The following is a 20,504-nucleotide window of genomic DNA, read 5'->3' on the forward strand; positions in this document are numbered from 1 at the left end:
ACATTGCAATAAAACTATTATATTTACCCCTTGATTATATAAACATTGCCCTAAATTCCAGCTGTGTGACTGCAGTCTGGATTTTTATAGCTGAAGTAGGATAATGTCACGTAAAGCACACACTGCATCCTGCAACCAAATATCAAAGTGCTACATGTTTATTCCCCCTTTTTACCTTTTGAAATGCCCTGTTGGAATTGGCACACACAACTTCTTGCTGTAATCAGATAGTGAACTAAATTGGCTGGCTGGTCAAATATTCAGTGAAATAACTTTGTCGGTAGCAGCTTTTTTTATACCATTATGATGCCGTTTGTTAACAAGGGCAGGAATGAAGTTTACCTGTGTCCTAGCCCTGCAGCAACTGGGGGCGAATACTGGCAAAACAGTTCCTATGATCCATTTGCTATATACCAGCAGGCATCTTCCAACAGGAACCCAAAGTCACCCATGGTAAAAGTTGCTGCCTAGTACTACACATCACTCCATCTTACTGCAGGGATCTGCAAGGAATAGATTGAGTAGCTTTTGAAAGAACTGAAAGTATCGTTTGAATTAAAATACACCAAGTCCTTCTCCAAGCAAGTCATTAAATTATGGAGAGTCAGGGAAAGCCAAAACACTTATTAGTGCTGATAAAAGTTTTAAACATACAACACGATTATCTGCCTGAGCAATGAACCAAAACTTTTGATCAGTCCAATATCCAGGTGCTGTTCTGTACCCATATAGTAGGAGGAGACTACTGTTAATTTAAGTTTAGAATTCAAAAGCCACAAGAAGAGTGTCGCCCATTAACCTTCGAGGTTGAATACTATGTGTATAATAACTAGTTCCCTGCATCTCCTATCTTTATCATTCTTTTGTCAGCACCTTGCATTACCCTACTGTGAATGAGAAATAGGACACTGGGAAGGGTTATGCAGATAAGCACTGAGGATTCTCAGTGGTGCTACTGCGTTCTGTAAGAAAGTAAAAGGTCTTCAGTCTAAAGGGAGGCAAAGAATCTGAGATTACCCAGTGGCATACTTGAGCATATGCCATGACCTTATACCAGAGAAGTAAGTGTTTCATTCTTTTTAAATTTGTTCCTTCCAGAGAAAAATAAAGCACTGCATTGGGCAGGGGCAAAACTACCCCAATGATGATGGAAGAAGACAGCACAGCAATAGGGGAAGGGGAAATTCTCTTCCTAATCTGCCTGTCAGCAGCTGCCATCTGCCAGAAGGGAAGAGCATTATTTATTTGGACGCTTCTATCCTTCTTAGCACTCTTGGTCAGTTTGAGTTGAACAGGAGCTAGAACTAGGTTTGACTATGCTTGTAGCAGTGGCTTCAGATGGATGAGAGGGCTGGGGATAGAAGAATTCTGCATCTCTTACTTTTCACTCTAGCATTCTTTCTTTTTTTAATGGCTGTCAGTGTAGTAGGTAGAAGAAGTTGCAGGTTGAGGCCATCTTTACCATTTGTGGAATGAAGGTGGGGAAGGATTGGCGGAGAGTTGAAGAATTTTTTCCTGGGTAGCTAGCTTAGCGGTAATAGTCAACATTTTGGGAATTGTGCCACAAGGAGAGTCATACAGACAAGAGAGAATGTCTGCAGAAGGAAAGATGGAGAACAAAGTAGATCAGGACCTCTTGGGTGACCTCTCAGTGATTTGATACATTAGCAAGGATTTCTGACTCTCAGTTGTTCAGCAGTTGGGAACAGCAGGCACATTTCCCTCTTTAAATAGCGATGCTGAAATGTAGAAAACTAGGGGTAACCAGGAGCAGACTTTTATGTGAAAGGAAGGACTATGAGCTCAGTTCAGTCTCGGTACCGAAAACAAATTCCTATGCTCAGAATGTTCTTGGGGGCACTCTGTTCTAACTCTGTGTCTCTTGTACCTGGCTTTGCCTGCTAGATCTTGAGTTTCTGTTAAAAAAGAGAGAGGATATTTTACAGGCCTAAAGTCTGCCTACCCCTGCTCTAATGCACACTAATAGTATGAATTCAGGGTGGTGGTGCATATTGAGTTGGGTTGGGGATGGGATTGGAGCTCTCCTTTCCTCTCCCCAACCATCAGACATGACGAATGCTAGTATAAAAAAAAGGAGACTGAATTCAAAAGATCTTATTTATACAAGAAAACATAAAATGTCCTGTTGAACAGTGGCCAGATACATTCCCAGACACAGATTTGTTGGCCCAAGCTGCTGAAGGCTTTTTAAATGGATTGTTTTGGCAGGACAAATTATATTAATGGAAAAACATAAGAAAGACCAGATGCAGGTTTTTGAATTTCCATAAATGGTTAACAGATTACAGGAGAACACTGTAAATATCTCGTCTACAGAAGCCCATGCTGAAAGTTGGCTCTATTCTGTCCTGCATCATATTCAGAAACAGATATTATGGCAAAATTAGCCAGTAGTGGAGAAAAGGTGCTTGCATTTCACAGCTAAGGCGAGGATTCAGCCTAGCAATTAATTGTAGATGTATAATATCAAACTGAATACTGTATTATATCATTTATAAAAGCAATAATTTATCAAGACATCTTTTTCTTTTTTTGTGTTTCATTTATATTCATCCTTGCTTCCAAACAGCTTGAGGTACTGGGCATGGTTCTCCCACCTCCTTTTATCGTCGCAGCATCCCTGTGATGTAGGTTGGGCTGAAAGAGAGTAGGTGGTCCCAGGTCATTCAGTGAGATCTTCATAGCCAAATAGAGATTTAAACTTGAATCTCCGCAGTCCTAGTCTGATACACTAGTCTGGTTTTACTTTTGTAGTTTTATTTCTATCAAAGAAAAGACAGAGGGGTGATTGAGTACTTCATTTCAATCTGACTATCCTAACATTAGCTAAAATTGTCCTTGCCTATTTTTTTATTCTTTAATTGCACTTCCGGTGGGTAGTATCCAAGTAACTCATTCCATCAGCATGAGAATTTCCACTTGTGTAACAGATCTTCCCCTGCATGCTCCCTAAAACTGTTCTGGGGTTTCTCACAACCCTCCAGAGCTGGTTTGGGGAGGATACAGCTTGCATGGGGAGGGGGGGGGGGAGTTCCATTGCGCAAGCAGAAATTGTTGGGGTGAGTTAGTTGGGACACCACTCATTTCGTTTTAAAGCTTCATTCTTACATAGTTGCCCAAAGAGTTTATTAAATACTGCCAAATGGTGGTTGATCCTTATAATCTTTTATAATGGTGAATCATGAATCATAGGTGTAAATGTCCACCCGACTTATTTAAACAAAAATTCAACATGTACTCACGATGACTGTTTGGATTATCAAATCCTAGCTCATTCAACCAGGATATGCAAAATTTCTGTGCATCCACACACAGTCCCCTTGGGTGAGAGGGAAGCTAGGCAGGAAGCTACAGTTCTCTGCAGTTTCTCATGAAGTCTGATATGGGAGCTATGTTAAACCAATTTGCAAAAGTCAATTTTAAACCATGGTTTTGTACACTAGTTTGTTTGGAGGCCATTAGCCATAGTTCCCAGTTTGGATTTAATGTGAAGCTATTGTTAATTGTGGCTTCCTGGCTTATTTCCTTGCTTGTATGAATAGAGGAACAAAGGGGCTGTGCGTGGAGCTCAAATATATACTGGTTTATTAAGCCCAGATTTCTCTAACTTAACACTCTCTGTAAACTGCTTTGAGGGTTGTTGTTTTCTAAAAATCGAACAGTGTATAAATTTTGTGAAATAAATAAAATAAGATTGCATGGAATGTGTCCTTAAGCCATGTGTTTTAGATTTGTCCTGCTGCCCCTGATTTCTTCCACTCATTGGCTCAATTCGCATGTTGCATTAAATCACAGTGAGTGTCTAACTGTGGGTTAAAATGGAGAAGCAACATGCTGATGTTCAAAACTCCTGCTTCGCTTTTCCCCATTCCTGGCCATGCTGCCCTGTGAGCAACAACTCCCAAACCTTGGTTTGTTGTTAGCATGGCCAAGAGCCAGGGAGCAGCAGAGTAGAAGCTTTTGAGTAGTGTGTACCAGCATACTGCTCATTTTGCATTAAGCCATAGTTAAAATCATTTGAAGTGACTTGCAAACACAGCCTATGTCAGGGTAATGTGACAGGTATTTTAATGCAAATTGAAAAGTAAAGCTTTTTCCACATGTATCGCCCTTCTCTGAAACAACTCTTACGTAGTATTTGCTCTGTGCCAATTTATAATCCTTTTCATTGGGTAGAAATTTGGACAGATTGCTTCAAACTGTAAAAAGCAAAAAGGCATCATTATTGTATCAGCTTTTATTGTACCTTGCTTTTATTGTATCAGCAAAAGCTAGGGAACATGATCCACTGTAAAATCTCAGTTTTTGCCATTTTAAGATGGAAAAATAGGATAGAGTTTTGACCCATGATTTTTCAGCAGAATGGATAAAAGGGAAGCTAAACTCATATTTGCACAGTACATATTTTTGAGAAACTCTTCCACTAGGACCCCAATGAGTACATCAGTTTTGTTTATAAAATTATTATAGCAAAGGTTTTTCCCCCCGTAGGTGAACTCAAACAAGAAATGTTAGAAGATGCACAGAATAAGCTAATGAACCTCATAAACAGCACAGAAGGAAAAGTTGACAAGTGAGTGATTTTTAAGTGTTTTTAATTTGAAAGTTAAGTTATTTGGAGAAGTACAAGCTTGGAACAGTAAAATAATGGCTGTGGCGGCATCTGATATCGTTTATAACAGGCTGGGTGGTTATTCAATTTTTACTTAGAGTAGACTCACTGAAATTAATGAACATGACTAAGCTCAGTTCATTAAGTTCAGTGGCTCTAATGTGAGTAAAAGTTAGTTTAATGTTACCCCCTTTTTATTAAGGCTGTGACATTCTATTGACTTATTACTGAATAATTGATAAAAGATCATTCAGATTATTTTTTAAAAGGTCCTCAATTGGCAAGGAGCTGTATCAGTGCTTCTGAAGCCGGGAGAGACCATGAACCAGAAACTCAAAAAGTTTGCTTTTTGTTGCCTCTCACACATTGCCTCAGTGGCCATTGGAGTCGGGTCTGCTCTGCTCCACCTCCCTTCCTCCTTCCTTCATCAGTCCCATATTCCTGCCTGCCTCCCTCTGCTCACTGCTTTCCCTTCTGCCCCCTCCCTCCCTCCCTCCCTTCCTCCCTCCCTCCCTCCCTCCCTTTTTCATTCTCCTGCAACTCTCCTTGGCTCTCCATCTTTCTTCCCTCTGAGCCCTGCTGAACACTCCACTCACACTTCTAAAAGCAACACCTGGCTAATTGGGGAGGGGGTCCCTGCAGGGCTGTTGCGGCGTTCCATGTCAGTGACCAGATTCCTCCACCAGGGGAGGTCCCAGAGGAGTCTGTATGCCTTGTCCAGCCACCCAGAGCAGCGGATGGTTGACCTAGGAAAGCACAGATGGTGGGTGGGCACCTAGCCACTCGGAACCAGAGTTGAGAGACGTGAGTTTTGCACACACACACCCCTGGCCTGCCCCCTTGGTGGGGGCCAACCTAACCAACCCTAAGTACACCCCTGAGAAAAAAGAGAGATATTCAGTTCAGCCTCGTGCCATATGGTCAGCATAGGACTATATATTAGTTTTCACCCCCTTTCCAAAATAAAGGTTTTATTCTAGGTTTCTGGTTGATGTTTACTACAGTCACACAAGGATTCCCTGCCACTGCAGTTTGTGAAAACTGTTTCTACGGAACTATATCCCATAAGGTTCCTGACCTGTAAATTCCCTTGGGATTTAGCTCCTAGCACAAGATGGCCTCATTTCAACTTTAGCTGTTGATTAATGAATTAAATACCTGGGTAGTGCTTACCTTTTCCTCACACGCATGCTTAACTTGACTTACCTTTTCGCACAGGTGTTTAACTTGCCTGTCCGCTTCATTCCTTTACCTTTTCCTTTGTCACTGGGGCTGAGATGGTTCTTCAACTGGGCTCCCCTCATGTTCTTTGTACAGATGAATCATCAGGGTTATAGTGTGCCATAAGCAAAGCTTTGGAGTACAAAAGGTCCTCCACCCTCACTTTTCTCTGTTACTAGCAATGTCAAAGGATGTTTTGACTGCTTTTGTGTCCCCTTTGGCAGAGTCTTGATGAGGAATCTCTTCGTTGGACATTTTCACACCCCAAAGAATAAACGTCATGAAGTGCTAAGGCTGATGGGAAGTATCCTGGGAATAAAAAAGGAAGAATTAGAACAGGTAGTTCTGATATGTCTCATTTCTATTTTCCTCCTTTCCTGCAATATCAATACACCAGCATGCTTTCTTCTTTTGCTGGGCTAGGCACAAGGGACAGCCAGTCATCTACCATTCTGGAATGGAACAAGCTGTATATTTTCTAAACATGTTACAATGTTTACCATTATTTTAATAATATAAAATCCATGCAAACACGTAAATGTTCACCAAAGGACTACATCTATTGATGTTGATGGAGTGGCTTAAATTCTTACATCCGTATCCAGATTGTCTGTTTGAAACTAGCTTTCTCGGTGTACATAGAAGAAGAAGAGTTTGGATTTGATATCCCGCCTTTCACTCCCTTTAAGGAGTCTCAAAGCAGCTAACATTCTCCTTTCCCTTCCTCCCCCACAACAAACACTCTGTGAGGTGAGTGGGGCTGAGAGACTTCAAGAAGTGTGACTAGCCCAAGGTCACCCAGCAGCTGCATGTGGAGGAGCGGAGACACGAACCCGGTTCCCCAGATTAGGAGTCTACCGCTCTTTTTTATATATATATAAATATTTATTAAGGTTTTTAAATATAAATGCACACATAATAAACAATCTTACTTCTTTCACAACAAATTCATCACTTCTTTGGACTCCCTCACGTCTCCCGCTCCCATTTACATCGTTAAAAAAAAAAATTTTCCAAACAAATTATCAACTTGTTTACAATCTCATGTCCACTCATTCACATATAATCTAGCGCTTCTTCCAAAAAATTTTATATTTTCTTTAGTCTCACTTATCATCAAATTTAAATCTAGTTTAGTGGTGACCAGTTTTTTATAATCTAGCATCCTTCTTAACATTCAACCAAATTACAATGTTTTTGTAGATACATCTTGAATTTCTCCCAGTCTTCCTCCAACTTCTCTTCTCCCAGATCACGGATTCTGCCGGTCATCTCGGCCAGTTGCATATAGTCCATCAGCTGCATCTGCCACTCTTCCAGTGTGGGTAGATCTTGAGTTTTCCAGTTTTTTGCGATGAGAATCCTTGCTGCCGTTGTTGCATACATGAAAAATGTTCGATCCTTCTTTAACACCTTCTGGCCGACAATGCCCAGAAGGAAGGCCTCTGGTTTCTTTGTGAAGGTATACTTAAATACCTTTTTCAGCTCATTATATATCATTTCCCAGAAGACCTTCACCTTAGGGCATGTCCACCAGAGGTGAAAGAATGTTCCTTCATTTTCTTTACATTTCCAACATTTATTATCAGACGAATGGTATATTTTGGCAAGTTTAACTGGGGTCATGTACCATCTATATATCATTTTCATAACATTTTCCTTCAGAGCATTACATGCGGTGAAGTTCAGCCCAGTGGTCCACAACCTTTCCCAGTCCTCAAACATAATGTTATGCCCAATGTCCTTTGCCCATTTTATCATAGCCGATTTAACCATTTCGTCTTGTGTATTCCACTTTAGCAGCAAGTTATACATTCTAGATAATACCTTGGTCTTTGGTTCTAACAATTCTGTTTCTAACTTCGATTTCTCCACCTGGAACCCTAACTTTTTGTCATTTTTAAAAACTTCTTTAATCTGAGCATAATGTAACCAGTCTCGCACCTTATCCTTCATTTTCTCCAAACTCTGCAATTTCCAATTGTCTCCATCTTTTTCTAATATTTCCCAATATTTTGGCCATTTGGCCTCCATATTGGGTCTTTTTCGGGCCTTAGCCTCCAGAGGTGAAAGCCACCTTGGAGTTTTATTTTCCAATAAGTCTTTATATTTTGTCCAGACATTAAACACTGCTTTCCTGACAATATGGTTCTTAAAGGCCTTATTGATCTTAACTTTGTCATACCATAAATATGCATGCCAACCAAAAGCATTGTTAAAACCTTCCAGGTCCAACACGTCAGTGTCTTCGAGAAGTAGCCAGTCTTTTAGCCAGCAAAAAGCTGCGGCTTCATAGTACAACTTTAAGTCTGGCAGGGCAAAGCCCCCTCTTTCTTTCGCATCTGTTAATATCTTAAACTTAATTCTGGGCTTTTTGCCCTGCCAGACAAATTTAGATATATCTTTCTGCCACTTCCGGAAGCACTCCGTTTTGTCCACAATCTGTAATGTTTGAAACAAAAACAGCATTTTTGGCAATACATTCATCTTAATAGCAGCAATTCGGCCTAACAAAGAAAGCTTCAATTTTGTCCAACTATCCAAGTCTCTCTTAATTTCAGACCAACATTTTTCATAGTTATCCTTGAATAGACTCAGGTTTTTTGCTGTTATGTTTACCCCTAGGTACTTTACCTTTTTAACCATAGTTAATTCTGTTTCTCTCTGAAACCGTTCTGACTCTATGTCTGTCAAGTTTTTTCCCAACACTTTGGTTTTCTGTTTGTTTAATTTAAATCCCGCCACCCGACCAAAGTCCTGTATCAATTGTAATACTCTTTTCGTACTAGATTCTGGCTCCTGCAGGGTCAAAACTAGGTCATCTGCAAAAGCTTTAAGTTTGTATTGTTTCGCTCCGACCTGAATCCCTTCCCCTCTGATCATATTCAAGAGCACCTCCAGAACCGAGATAAATAACAGAGGGGAAATCGGGCAGCCTTGTCGTGTTCCTTTTTCAATTTTGAACTCTTCTGTAACCACATTGTTAACTATCAGTTTGGCCTTTTGTTCTGAATATATTGCATCAATCCCATTCTCAAACCCCCGTCCCACTCCCATTTCTTTCAAATTTCCCTTCATGAATTTCCAAGAAATATTATCAAAGGCCTTCTCCGCATCTATAAAAATTAACACTGCTTTTGTATTTATGTCTGTTTGCAAAAGTTCCAAAATGTCAATAATGTTCCTAGTGTTAGCAAACATATGTCTACCTGGGAGAAAGCCTGCCTGGTCTTTATGAAGTACTTCATTAAGAACTCTTTTAAGTCTACTTGCCAAAATGTCTGCAAATATTTTGTAATCCACATTCAGAAGGGAAATGGGACGATAGTTTTTGAGTTGTGTCTTTTCAGTTTCAGATTTTGGTATCAATGTGATAAAAGCTTCCTTCCACGATTCCGGCGCCTTCTTCCCTTCCATAATTTCATTACAGACCTCCATCATTGGTTGGATCAGATAGTCTTTTAATGTCTTATAATACTTGGAGGTCAAGCCATCTGGCCCTGGAGATTTGCCCAGTTGCATGTTCTGAATAGCTTGTTCAATCTCTTGTTGTGTTATTTTGTTATTCAGGATTAATCTGTTTTTTTGTGACAACTTTGTTAGTCCATTTCTTTCCAAAAATTGTTTAATCTCAACCTCATCTTGCGGCCCTTGAGTGTATAATTTTTTGAAGTATCTCTGGAAGCACTTTCTAATTTCCATGGGGTTCTGAATGTTTCTTCCTTCAATTTCTAGGTTTGTGACTGTAGGAGTCTACCGCTCTTAACCACTACACCACACTGGCTTTTTGTTCTGGCTGAAATTTTTACACAAGTAAATTTTATAAACAAACTTTGGTTGGTTTGTTCTTTAATAAAATTGAAGTAAAGATTCTAGAATCATAGAATCATAGAGTTGGAAGAGACCACAAGGGCCATCGAGTCAACCCCCTGCCAAGCAGGAAACCATCAGAGCACTCCTGACATATGGTTGTCAAGCCTCTTCTTAAAGACCTCCAAAGAAGGAGACTCTGTTTGATACTAAGTGTTAGAAGTAGGTGTGGATTGTAACCTTTTCTTTTTGTTTTAATTTGCTCTCTAGTTGCTGTCAGAAGATCAAAAAGGTGTTACTCGATGGGTGACTGGGTGGTTTGGTGGAGGAGGCGCTGGATCAAAGAGTGTCCCCAACACACCTCTGAGACCAACCCATCACTCCATTTTCAACAGTGTAAGTATTTTCCATTGTCTGCTTTTGTATAGAAAATGCAGGACTTCCATATTATAACTGCTGTCAACCTAGGTCATTGTTACACTTGCAGAATTATTGAAGGTGTTTGCACTTTAAAACCAGTGTCAAATAACTCGATTGTGTTAAAATTAGAACCCTATTGATACTAGGATAGTTGTGCACTATCTTGAACAGATGAGCCAGGTATATATCATTTATTTCCAGAAATGTTGTTTGTTAATTTGTCTCCACCCGTTCAGTCTTTCTCAGAGCTATTTGTGAAGTTCCTTGAAACTGAATCCCGTCCAACTCTTCCCCCACCAAAACTCTCTGTTCATGACATGAAACCTTTAGCATCAACAGGAATCAGCAAGGCCACTGTTAGTCCTTCTAGCAACATTGCAGGTAGTGTATTTTTATATTCCTAATACACAAAATGTTACGTTGAATCTGAGTGATGACTTGTTGATTGTTGTCTTTCCAAGTTTATATTTATTTGGATGCACAGTGTAAGGAGGATGACAAATAAAATTAGAAGAATTTTCTCCTTGCCAAGGTTCCAGCTGGGGACAGCAAAGCGATAACCATTGTGTGAACTGAAAGCCACTGTTCTACCTTTTTTTTTTTTTTTACTGCAAGGCCATGAATTTTAACCTGGATTTCCAGGTTGCAATGTAGCAACAAATAAATACTGTATGATGCTGATGGATGAGTTAAATAGGCCTTGCAGAATATGGTTTTTGATATAACTTTGAAACTAAACTTTAGTCGTTGTGAATGTTTGGTTTCAGATTGTTGCAGTAAAGCTGGAGAATTTCCAGTCTGAAAGCTTATCTTTGAAAGTTTACATTTTAAAATAAATTTATGTTTTATATGCCTTTTGTCCTCGTTGCTTGAAGGTGCCATATTTGGTTTGGCAGTCACCCAGTTTTCTTGTCTGGACGAAATGTTCACAGGGACTTTGTCCACACAGGAACAGAATTATTGTCCTATAGAACCAGACACCCATTCTATATCCCTGAATTGTTTGGGTTTTAAAGATTTCTTTTATATATTAAGAATAGGTTATCAGACATAAATACATTCTTTCAAGGTTTGACTCAGTGAGCAAAAGATTTATCTGTGACCTTGACATTAACTCCTGACAGACTTTTTCTTCTTCTTCTTTTAGAAGAAAAACTACATTTCTGTTCACAGGCTTGTAGTTAAATCTTTACAAGGTCTCATTCACACAAAATGGTGTTGCAACTGCGTTGTGAATTCTCCTCGTGGAAATCTTTGTGTGTGCAGAATCTTGCCACACTGATCTGATTATTCACTATACAACTGATAATTTATTTATCTTTTGGTGGGGGTTGCTTTTCCAGAGACCATTACACTTACTATTTGCGTGATTTTCACGAGGGTGTGTCTGCAGTGTTCAAAGTGTAAAGGAAAGATGATAGCCTTTGGCTGTAACTAATAGCTTGTTGGGTGGCAGCAGTAATCGGCTCCCCTTGGGGAAAGAAGTGGTCCTCCTGGCTTTGAAAGAGGCTGTGGTGAGAGGGCCCTGGAAAGAGGGAAGGGGAAGACAACTCATTAGGTTTTCTCAGATCTACTTTTGGGGTTGGAACACTGCCTTGGTCACCCAGGTGGATGACCTGCACCTGGAGATGAATGGGGGTATGGTCTCATTATGTTAGGGTGTTTTTTAAGAATGACACTTTTTAGGCCATGACTTTCCTGTAAAAATGATTTTTTAATACAAATAATAATAATAATAATAATAATAATTTTACTACTTTGCTTTCTGTCAGATCCAACAGGCTCAGGAACCACCAGAAGACCAGATGCAAATCCATTCCTTGCACCCCGGTCAGCAGCAGTCCCTCTCATCACCCCAACGAATCTTGGAACTGGCGGATCAGGGCATCTGCTTATGAAACCCATTTCTGATGCTCTGCCTACTTTCACACCTTTGCCAGTAGCACCTGATGCTAGTGCTGGGGCAGTACTAAAAGACCTGCTAAAGCAATAGAGAATTCTGGGTCCAAGGATAGCAACGATAGAAGCACTTTAAGGAGAAAGGAAAAAAAACCCTGAGTTTATATAATATACCGCAAAGAGGCCTTTTGTAAAAAGTTGTTTGTTTGTTCATTTTCAATTGCTTATAAGTTGCTTTGTGTGTCTTTCTCTTTGCCCCTTAAAAAGTGAAGTTTGGAACTAATCCAGCAATGTTTGGATGTTGTAACCATCACAGGAAAAACAGCCCTTCCTATTACTAGTTTGCCGAGTTAACTTTCAAATTGAAAAAGCTGATCTACATGTGAAATAACAGGTTAGCATTGGAGAACTTAACAAATCAGTTCAAGGCTTTCCAACCATGTATGCCGTTTCTTTCTTTGACAAATGAGGTGTTACATAGAGTGCCTTTATATAAAAAGGACACAACTTCTCTAAAAAGGGCTGCAAGCACATTAGGAATCCAGCTCAGTGTCAGGATTCAGACAGCATCCAGGATGCATCTGGTCCATTTAAGTATCACTTCACTGATTCCAGCCAACGCCTTCTGGAGCCTGGAATGATGGGGAAACAAATGCAATCTGCTGTTTGTTTTGAGGGAGCCTGGGGCCGTATGTTCCCAGTCCTTGAACTGATGTTCAGATACTGAGCCCAGTCGTGGCATTTCAGTCTGGAAAAGCCTTCCCTTCATAAAGCGGGAGGAAACTTGCTTTGAATTATCCAGTGTTGTATTGATCTAGAATGTGTTCATGTGGTCAAGTATCCTCTCTTGAGCCAGAATGGGTTGTACTGCAACACGATCCTCTGAAAGGATAAAGTACAAGTAGGAGGTTTCCAAAATAAATGGCATCAGCTGACTAAGTCAATTTTTTAGGAAGGATGGAGAAAACAGGATCATAATTGTGTTGACCAAAAATTCAGCATAATCCAAAGCCAATTTATTTGAATATGGAGGATGGGCTGGTATCTGTGAAAGAAGTTGCTTTTGTTAAAGTTCTCTGAGAATTCATAGTTGCAGGTTTTTGTTTTGTGTGCAAGAACATTAACACCCCATAAATGTTATTAATGGGTAACACCTCAGTTGGAGTTTCTTAGCTCCTAGTAGCTACATGGAACAATGAAAACTCAAAACTAACCAGCAATAAGGAGTTTGTGGACATTTTTCATTTATTTTTTGTTGCATATCAACATTTAGTGACTGACCACTAATAAGCAACCTTATATTCCCTATGTATATTCATGGTGTGTGTGGTTGAAATATGCAATACTTTAATGGTTCAAAATGTATATTTAAGAAATGCTTGCTTATACTTACAGAATTGATTGAAGATTCCAAGTATGAACGTATGTATAAAGCTTAAAAGGAAGAAATATGTGTAAATAGGTCTACGTAAGAACTAGTAGAATTCTGTAAATTTTGCTGCACAGTCTTGCACAGTTTATATTGAGTGTGTCAGTGTATTGACACATGTAATGAAAGGGGTTCCTGCCACCTTGGAAAAATAAGTTGAGACACAACATCTGTTTAAAGTGTCATTTTTTTCTATAAAACTTCAGTTTTCTGCCATTGTTAATAATATAATTGGTAAGGTATTTTGTGTAAGTTCTATATTAGAACTCACAGCCTTTTCTCCTGTGTACCTTAGTTTTTGCCCTGTAGTTTGAACTGTAAGTATAGGCTGAATCATGGATATTTAGTTGCCTGGAAGCTGCCAAATCAATGAATCACAAAGCCTTTTCTTTATATTTATTGATAGCATTCTAAATCCATATAGGTGAATCTCTGTCAAGGTTTCATGAGTTTATATGCATAATGAAGTGTTACATTTTGACATTTCATATCCCCAACATTCTTCATTGACTCTGTTTTTGTAGATTGGGGTTTTTGCAAATAAGGCAAACATAGGTTAGGGATTGGAAGTGTATGAACTTTTAATCTATAAACTTCCAAATGGTTTCTTCACACAACTTAATGTTGAGTTTATAGGCCACTTGAAACATTGCTTTCCTTGAAAAACCAACTTTATAGAATGGCTATAATTTTTCCAATGGACTATAAAGAAAACTTAAAATATGTGTTGTGTGCCTTCTTTCTGTCGCATACGTTTTATATCTGTGTGGTTGCTTTAGCATACAGTTCTTAAAATTGCTTACTGTTAATGATGCAACAAATGAAACTAAGCAGACATAAGAACAGAGGAAGTTTCACATCACGGTGGATTTTGCATTTGTATGTCAGTACTTCTTGCCATGGTTGTGTGATTTCATATTCATGCAGTGCAATGTACTGAATTGGGCACAAAATTCAACATTTTGGTAATGTCAGCTTTCCTTTTTATTTCTTAAGTTTTTTGTCATCATTACAAAACCAGACAATAGCTCAGAATGTGATGAGAATGTGGGATTTTTCTCCTCAATTATTAAATGAATCAGAATGTATTATAATGGAAGTTTCATAATTTATGCAGGTTGGAAAAACCACTGTTCCTTGACATAGGATTTGATGCCTCCACCCCATTCCTCTCCCCGTTCCAGCACAGAGTGCATTATAGCATGCAAAATACCCTGTTCTATTAGAATACTTCCAATAAGAATGTAGGAGATAAGTGAAATTTTGTAAAGAAAACTTCTTTTATTCTTGCCTGAAGAAAACCTGAAAACCGTGCAACTGCCTTGGCTCAAGTAGTTTGATAAAATATTTTTGTCTTGTGCACATGGCTATTTGTGCTAGAATGTGGGTGCATATCAGAAATGCACATCTGATTAAGAGTGAAGAGTGAAGTACAGATAATAACTTATTGCACGTGGATACATGGCCATGGGTGTCAGTTGGATACACATTTGAATCAGTATGTAGACACTTTTTCACACCTGTCAACTGTGTGTGCATTAGGCACATCCATAGTTTGCCACAAGTAATCGCAAATAATTATGAACAACAGGAGCTGGATCAGGTTGTATATCTGAGTCAACTTTGATGTGGCCTCATTTCAAGATCAATGGGTGAATATTGTAGTAACAGTTACCAATGAATGGTAGATTTTTGCATTAAGTATCTGCAGACTTGGCAAAAACTGAAAGGTAACACAGCCTTATGCAGTAAAAATGTCAGTAAGAGCACCCCAACTGTTAATATCAGATTGATCATCTTGAAGATATGGTAAGATCATATCTAAGACTACATCAGCATGAGGTGAATTTTGCAATTTGTTGGTCTACATAGTGTATAAATGATAATTTAAAGGCAAAGCCACACACACTTAGTTCGAAATGGGTTTAGTGAATTAGGCTAATCAGAACGTGAGTTTAGTAACTTGCTACAAAGTCCTTAAAGATGCTTGTCTCATATGCATGCCATGCAGATGAACTAGTGCAGTGAAAGTATTTGCACATTCTTATTTTGCCAGTGGCATTGATAAACTGTTTAGCTGTATAAACTAGGTTGCACTTGCTTGTGAAAAGTATTTCCCTGGTACTGTTGCAAATTAATACTGTTCTAAGTGGAAGTTCGGGGAACACTTTTTCTCTTCGCTTCATTGTGCTTACATTAGTGATCACTGGAGCTAGTCTTCCATCCACAAGTCATTGTTCAGTTTCATTACTCAATGGCTTATGCAGGTACCAGTTCACAAAACTGCTGTGTATGAAGGATGGAGAGAAAGACCCTCAAATCTAGGGGTGTACCAAGTTATGTGCCAGGCAGCAGCATTCTAAAAATGCACATGAATACAAAATGGTTTCAAGGCTCTAAAACTGCAGATAAGATTATTGAAGTTCATTCTGTGGAGAAAGTTCGCAGACTCCTATTTCTCTCCTACCTAAAATATTTAAAATGTGTCATGATCGCTTTTCATTCCTTTCAACTGAAGGAGTGCACAAAGGCTATAAACCTCTGGCAGGATGGTAAAAGGGCTGGTCTTACTCTAGTCACTTTGTGAATTTTATTAAACTATATACATGTTTAGTGATAAACTAAAGGGACAGGGAAAGAGGTCAGTTGGTACTTGATACTTGATAGCAGGAGGGAAAGATAAAGGGGTTGGGGGAATAGAAGATGAGTTTGGGACAAAACTGTTGACCAACAGATACAGAATTATATTTGCCTTGTTCAAAGCAAGCATCCTCTTGTTGCATTATAATGTAGTTTGCAAAGGAATTTTTTTTAAAAAAAATACTGTAAAGGGTTTAGGGGTTGCTTGTGCGTAAGCGCCAAAACCGCTCCAAGCTGAGTAGTTGGCTAAAACTTTCCCTGACCGGACAGCCCTTACTTCATGGCTGCCTTAATCACTGGCAGAATCCGTCAGCGGGTTTCCTGAACTTCTTCCAACATAAGAGCTCCTTGACAGAAAGTCTCCGCCTGGATTCCCTGCGCGACAGCTTTCTGCGCAGAGTGGGCGTCCCCAGGGGAGGTCCTGAGCTCTCTCCACTGGTCTCGCTGGAAGCGTCCCTGCGCCTTCCCTCCTCCTCCTCCTCCTTCCCTTCTTCCTCAGCGGAAGATCTCCCTCTTTCCCTGCTGGTTCCCTCCCCAGTGTCTGAGAGCCTCTCCACCACCCTGCGCTCCGATGGCAGTTCCCTGACAAATACCTATTTGAAAATTCATGAAAATGAAGAAGGTGGCTTCAACAAAGGCTATGAAGTCGAACAGTGTTAAAATTTTCACCCACCCAAATGGTTAAAAACCAGGTGCTCTTTAGTGTAGTAAAACCTCTTCAGCAACACAGTTCTGGACTGGAGGGCTCAAGAGGAACAAAAGGTGGTTGTGAATTGCATATCATCCCAACCTTTCACAGATAAAAATATGAATTCCTTGTGTATTTTCAACACCCCTGTTCCCATACTGATGGCTGTACCTGTCTTATCTGCTGCATGTTGAATTAATCTACTCTGCAGTAGCTCCTCTGATTTAAAAGCAGAGGGCATCTGGTACAAAAAGCATTCATTTTTTAAAAAAACAAGTTTTTATTGTTAAGATAATTCATCATTAATACACATATATTACAAATATACAAACATACATTTCACACAATCCTTAAAAGTGTTCAAACATACTTACACTCAATCCCACAAATAATTCCTTTTCCCATCACCATCCATCACCCTCACCCCACCTTGGTGTTGGACTTCCAATCTACTCAATTGCAATTTCTTTCCACTTCTATTACTTTCTTTCACACACCTTTAACCTAATTTCATACTTCTTTTTCTATTACACATTGTTATCCATCTTATTTAGTATTTCAGTATTTGAAATGGAACTTGTTTATTCTAATAGGAGTTCTGATTTTTCGATATGGTTTTGCAAGTATCTTTTAAACACCTTCCAGTCCCTATCTATCGTCTCTTTTGAGATCCTTCCAATTTCTCCCATTGTTTTGGAGATATTGTAATACTCCAATAATTTGGCAAGCCACTCTATTTTTGTCGGACAATACCACTTTTCCCATTTTTCGCAATCAATAGCCTTGCGGCTACTGTTGCATATAAATATAAGGTCTTGTCTTCTTCCTTTAGGCTTCCTGGTACTATTCCCAATAGAAAACCTTCTGGTGTTTTCCTAAATGAATATCTGAACTTTTTTTCATTTCGTTATATATTGTTTCCCAAAATTGTTTGATGTTTAAACAATTCCACCATATATGTATCATAGTAGCTTTTCCAGTGTTGCATCGCCAGCAGACATGGCTACAATTTTTATTCATTTTTGCTATTCTTTCAGGTGTTAAATACCATCTATGTTGTATTTTGAGGTAATTTTCTTTCAATATATAACACATGGTGAATTTCATATCTTCTTTCGACAATTTTTCCCATTGTTCAGACATAATATTTTTCCCAATATTTTGTGCCCATTTAATCATGGATGCTTTAACCAATTCATCCTTTGTTTCCTACTCTAAGATCAGATTATACAATTTAGATATATTTTTTGATTTTTCTTGTATTAAGTATTTATCGAATTTTGATATTTCTTTTTCAAATCCTAACTTTTTGTCTTTCGCTAATCTATATTTAATTTGAATATATTGGAACCAATCACTAATATGAGCTTTAATTTCTGTATAATCCTTTAATTCCAATTCTCCGTTTTCTTACTTTAATACAATTTTATAGGTAGCCCAGTTTTCTTTCATATTTAATTTTTTTACTGCGACAATTTCTGCCGGTGATGCCCACCAGGGAGTTTTTGGTTCTAGGAGTCTTTTATATTTCTCCCATATTTTATATATAGACTTTCTGACTATATGCCCTAGGAAGCCTTTCTGTACTTTGACTTTTTCATCTATTAGATAGGCATGCCATCCAAATCTCGTCTCTACTCCCTCTAAATCCAATACATCCAAGTCATCTAATTTGATCCATTCTTTTAGCCAAGTCAGACTCACCACATCATGATATAACTCCATGTCAGGGAGGCCAAATCCTCCTCTCTCCTTCTTATCTATCATTATTTTGTGTTTTATTCTTGGCTTTCCCCCTGACCATACGAATTTAGCCAAATCTCTTTTCCAATTATTAAAACATTTATCTCCTCCTAATATTGGGATACTTTGAAATAAAAACATCATCCTTGGTAATATGTTCATCTTTATTACCGATATTTTCCCTAGTAAGGAAAGATTTAATTTCCCCCATACTTGCAAATCATTTTTTATTTCATTCCATGTTTTCCCAAAGTTCTCATTACTTAAATCTATAGTGTTTGTTGTTAAATTTATTCCAAGATACCTTATTTTCTTTTTAATTTCCAATCCTGTAATTTCTTGTAATTTCACTTTATCTTTTTCTTCCATATTTTTCACTAATATTTTGGTTTTCCCATAGTTTAATTTGAATCCTGCTAATCTGCCATATTCGTTTATGCATTCCAATATTCTAGGTGTACATTGTAGGGGATTTTCTGTTGTGATCATAACATCATCTGCAAAGGCTCTTAACTTGTATCTTTTTTCACCAACTGCTATTCCTCTTATTTGGTTATCCTGCCTTATATTTTTAAATAGAACCTCTAATACTATTATAAATAACATTGGGGATAGGGGGCATCCTTGTCTTGTACCTTTAAAGATGTTGATTTCTTCTCCAAACTCTCCATTAATAATAATTTTTGCTTTCTGTTGGTTATATATTGCATTTATACCTTTTTGGAATTTTTCACCTAGACACAATTCTTTTAATAGTTTTTTCATAAATTCCCATGAGATTTTATCAAAAGCCTCCGCATCAATTGAAATCAGGGCTGCTTGTTTATCTCTTCTTACTTGTAGATATTCCATTATGTCGATTATATTTCTAATATTATCCTTTATTTGTCTACCTTCCACAAATCCAGCCTGATTGTTATGTACTATTTTTCCTATAATTTTTTTCAACCTGTTAGCCAATAATCCTGCATAAATTTTATAATCCGAATTTAACAATGAAATGGGTCTATAATTTGAGACAGATTCCAAATCCATACCTTGTTTTGGCAGGAGCGTTATATATGCTTGAGTCCAAGAGTCTGGAATATTCCCCTTCTCTACTGCTTCCTCTATTACTTCTTTTAGTGGGTCGATTAATTCATTTAACATTTCTTTGTAGTATTCTGCTGGTATGCCATCTGGACCTGGGGATTTCCCTATTTTTAATTTTTGAATTGATTCCTTAATTTCTACAGTTGATATTGGTTCATTTAATAATTTATGGTCTTCTTCTGCTATCTCTATCAATTTATTTTTCTTTATATATTCCTCTATTTCTTCAATTGGCACTTCATCTTTTTGATATATATATATTTAATATTTTTCAAATTCTTTTTTAATTTCTGTCATATCCCTTATTGTCCTCTCTTCTACTTTTATTTTATTTATTAATTTTTCATTTCTTTGTTTCTTTAATTGCCAGGCAAGGATCTTGCCTGGTTTATTTGCCCATTCAAAATTTTTATATTTCCAAAATTTGATTTGTTGTTCCTCCTGTTCTATAATTTTATTATATTCTACTCTCAGTAATTTAATTTCTTGATTTAATCTCTATTTTTGCTTGCATAGGCCAATTTTCCTTCCTTTTAATTTCTTCTAAAAGCTCCCTTTTTTCTTTTTATATGCTATTGAGTTTTGTTGTATGAAATATCCCCTAAAAACTGCCTTCCCAGCATCCCACACTGTTTTAGCATCTGTCCCTTTCCTCCAATTATTTTCAAAATATTCCTTCATCAACTTTCTGGCTCCTTGTATTACTTTTTGGTTTTTTAATAAGAAAACATTCATTCTCCACCTTTTTTTCCCTTTCTCCTCTTTTCCTTTAAGAGTTAATGATACTGGATTGTGATCTGTAAGTGTTTTTGGTAATATTTCGGCATTCTCTGCTTCAATTGTCATATCCTTAGTAATCCATATACTGTCGATTCGACTATACACATTTTTTGGTTCTGAGAAATATGTGAACTCCTTTTCGACAGGAT

General features: G+C 38.1%; 1 protein-coding gene across 1 annotated transcript in view; it reads left to right on the forward strand.

Moving 5' to 3' along the window:
* TRIP11 (thyroid hormone receptor interactor 11) overlaps nucleotides 1–14,135 on the forward strand; it is a 39,992-nt gene extending 25,857 nt beyond the window's left edge. Inside the window, exons 16-20 of the mRNA XM_081857850.1 lie at nucleotides 4,513–4,594; nucleotides 6,079–6,193; nucleotides 9,935–10,060; nucleotides 10,321–10,465; nucleotides 11,857–14,135. Coding sequence (XP_081713976.1) covers nucleotides 4,513–4,594; nucleotides 6,079–6,193; nucleotides 9,935–10,060; nucleotides 10,321–10,465; nucleotides 11,857–12,077 — 689 coding nt within the window. The 3' untranslated portion in view covers nucleotides 12,078–14,135. The remainder of the gene's footprint in view (nucleotides 1–4,512; nucleotides 4,595–6,078; nucleotides 6,194–9,934; nucleotides 10,061–10,320; nucleotides 10,466–11,856) is intronic.
* Nucleotides 14,136–20,504: the final 6,369 nt, after the last annotated feature.

The sequence above is a fragment of the Podarcis erhardii genome (assembly GCF_964252035.2).
Source record: "Podarcis erhardii genome assembly, chromosome: 1".
Lineage (NCBI taxonomy): Eukaryota > Metazoa > Chordata > Lepidosauria > Squamata > Lacertidae > Podarcis > Podarcis erhardii.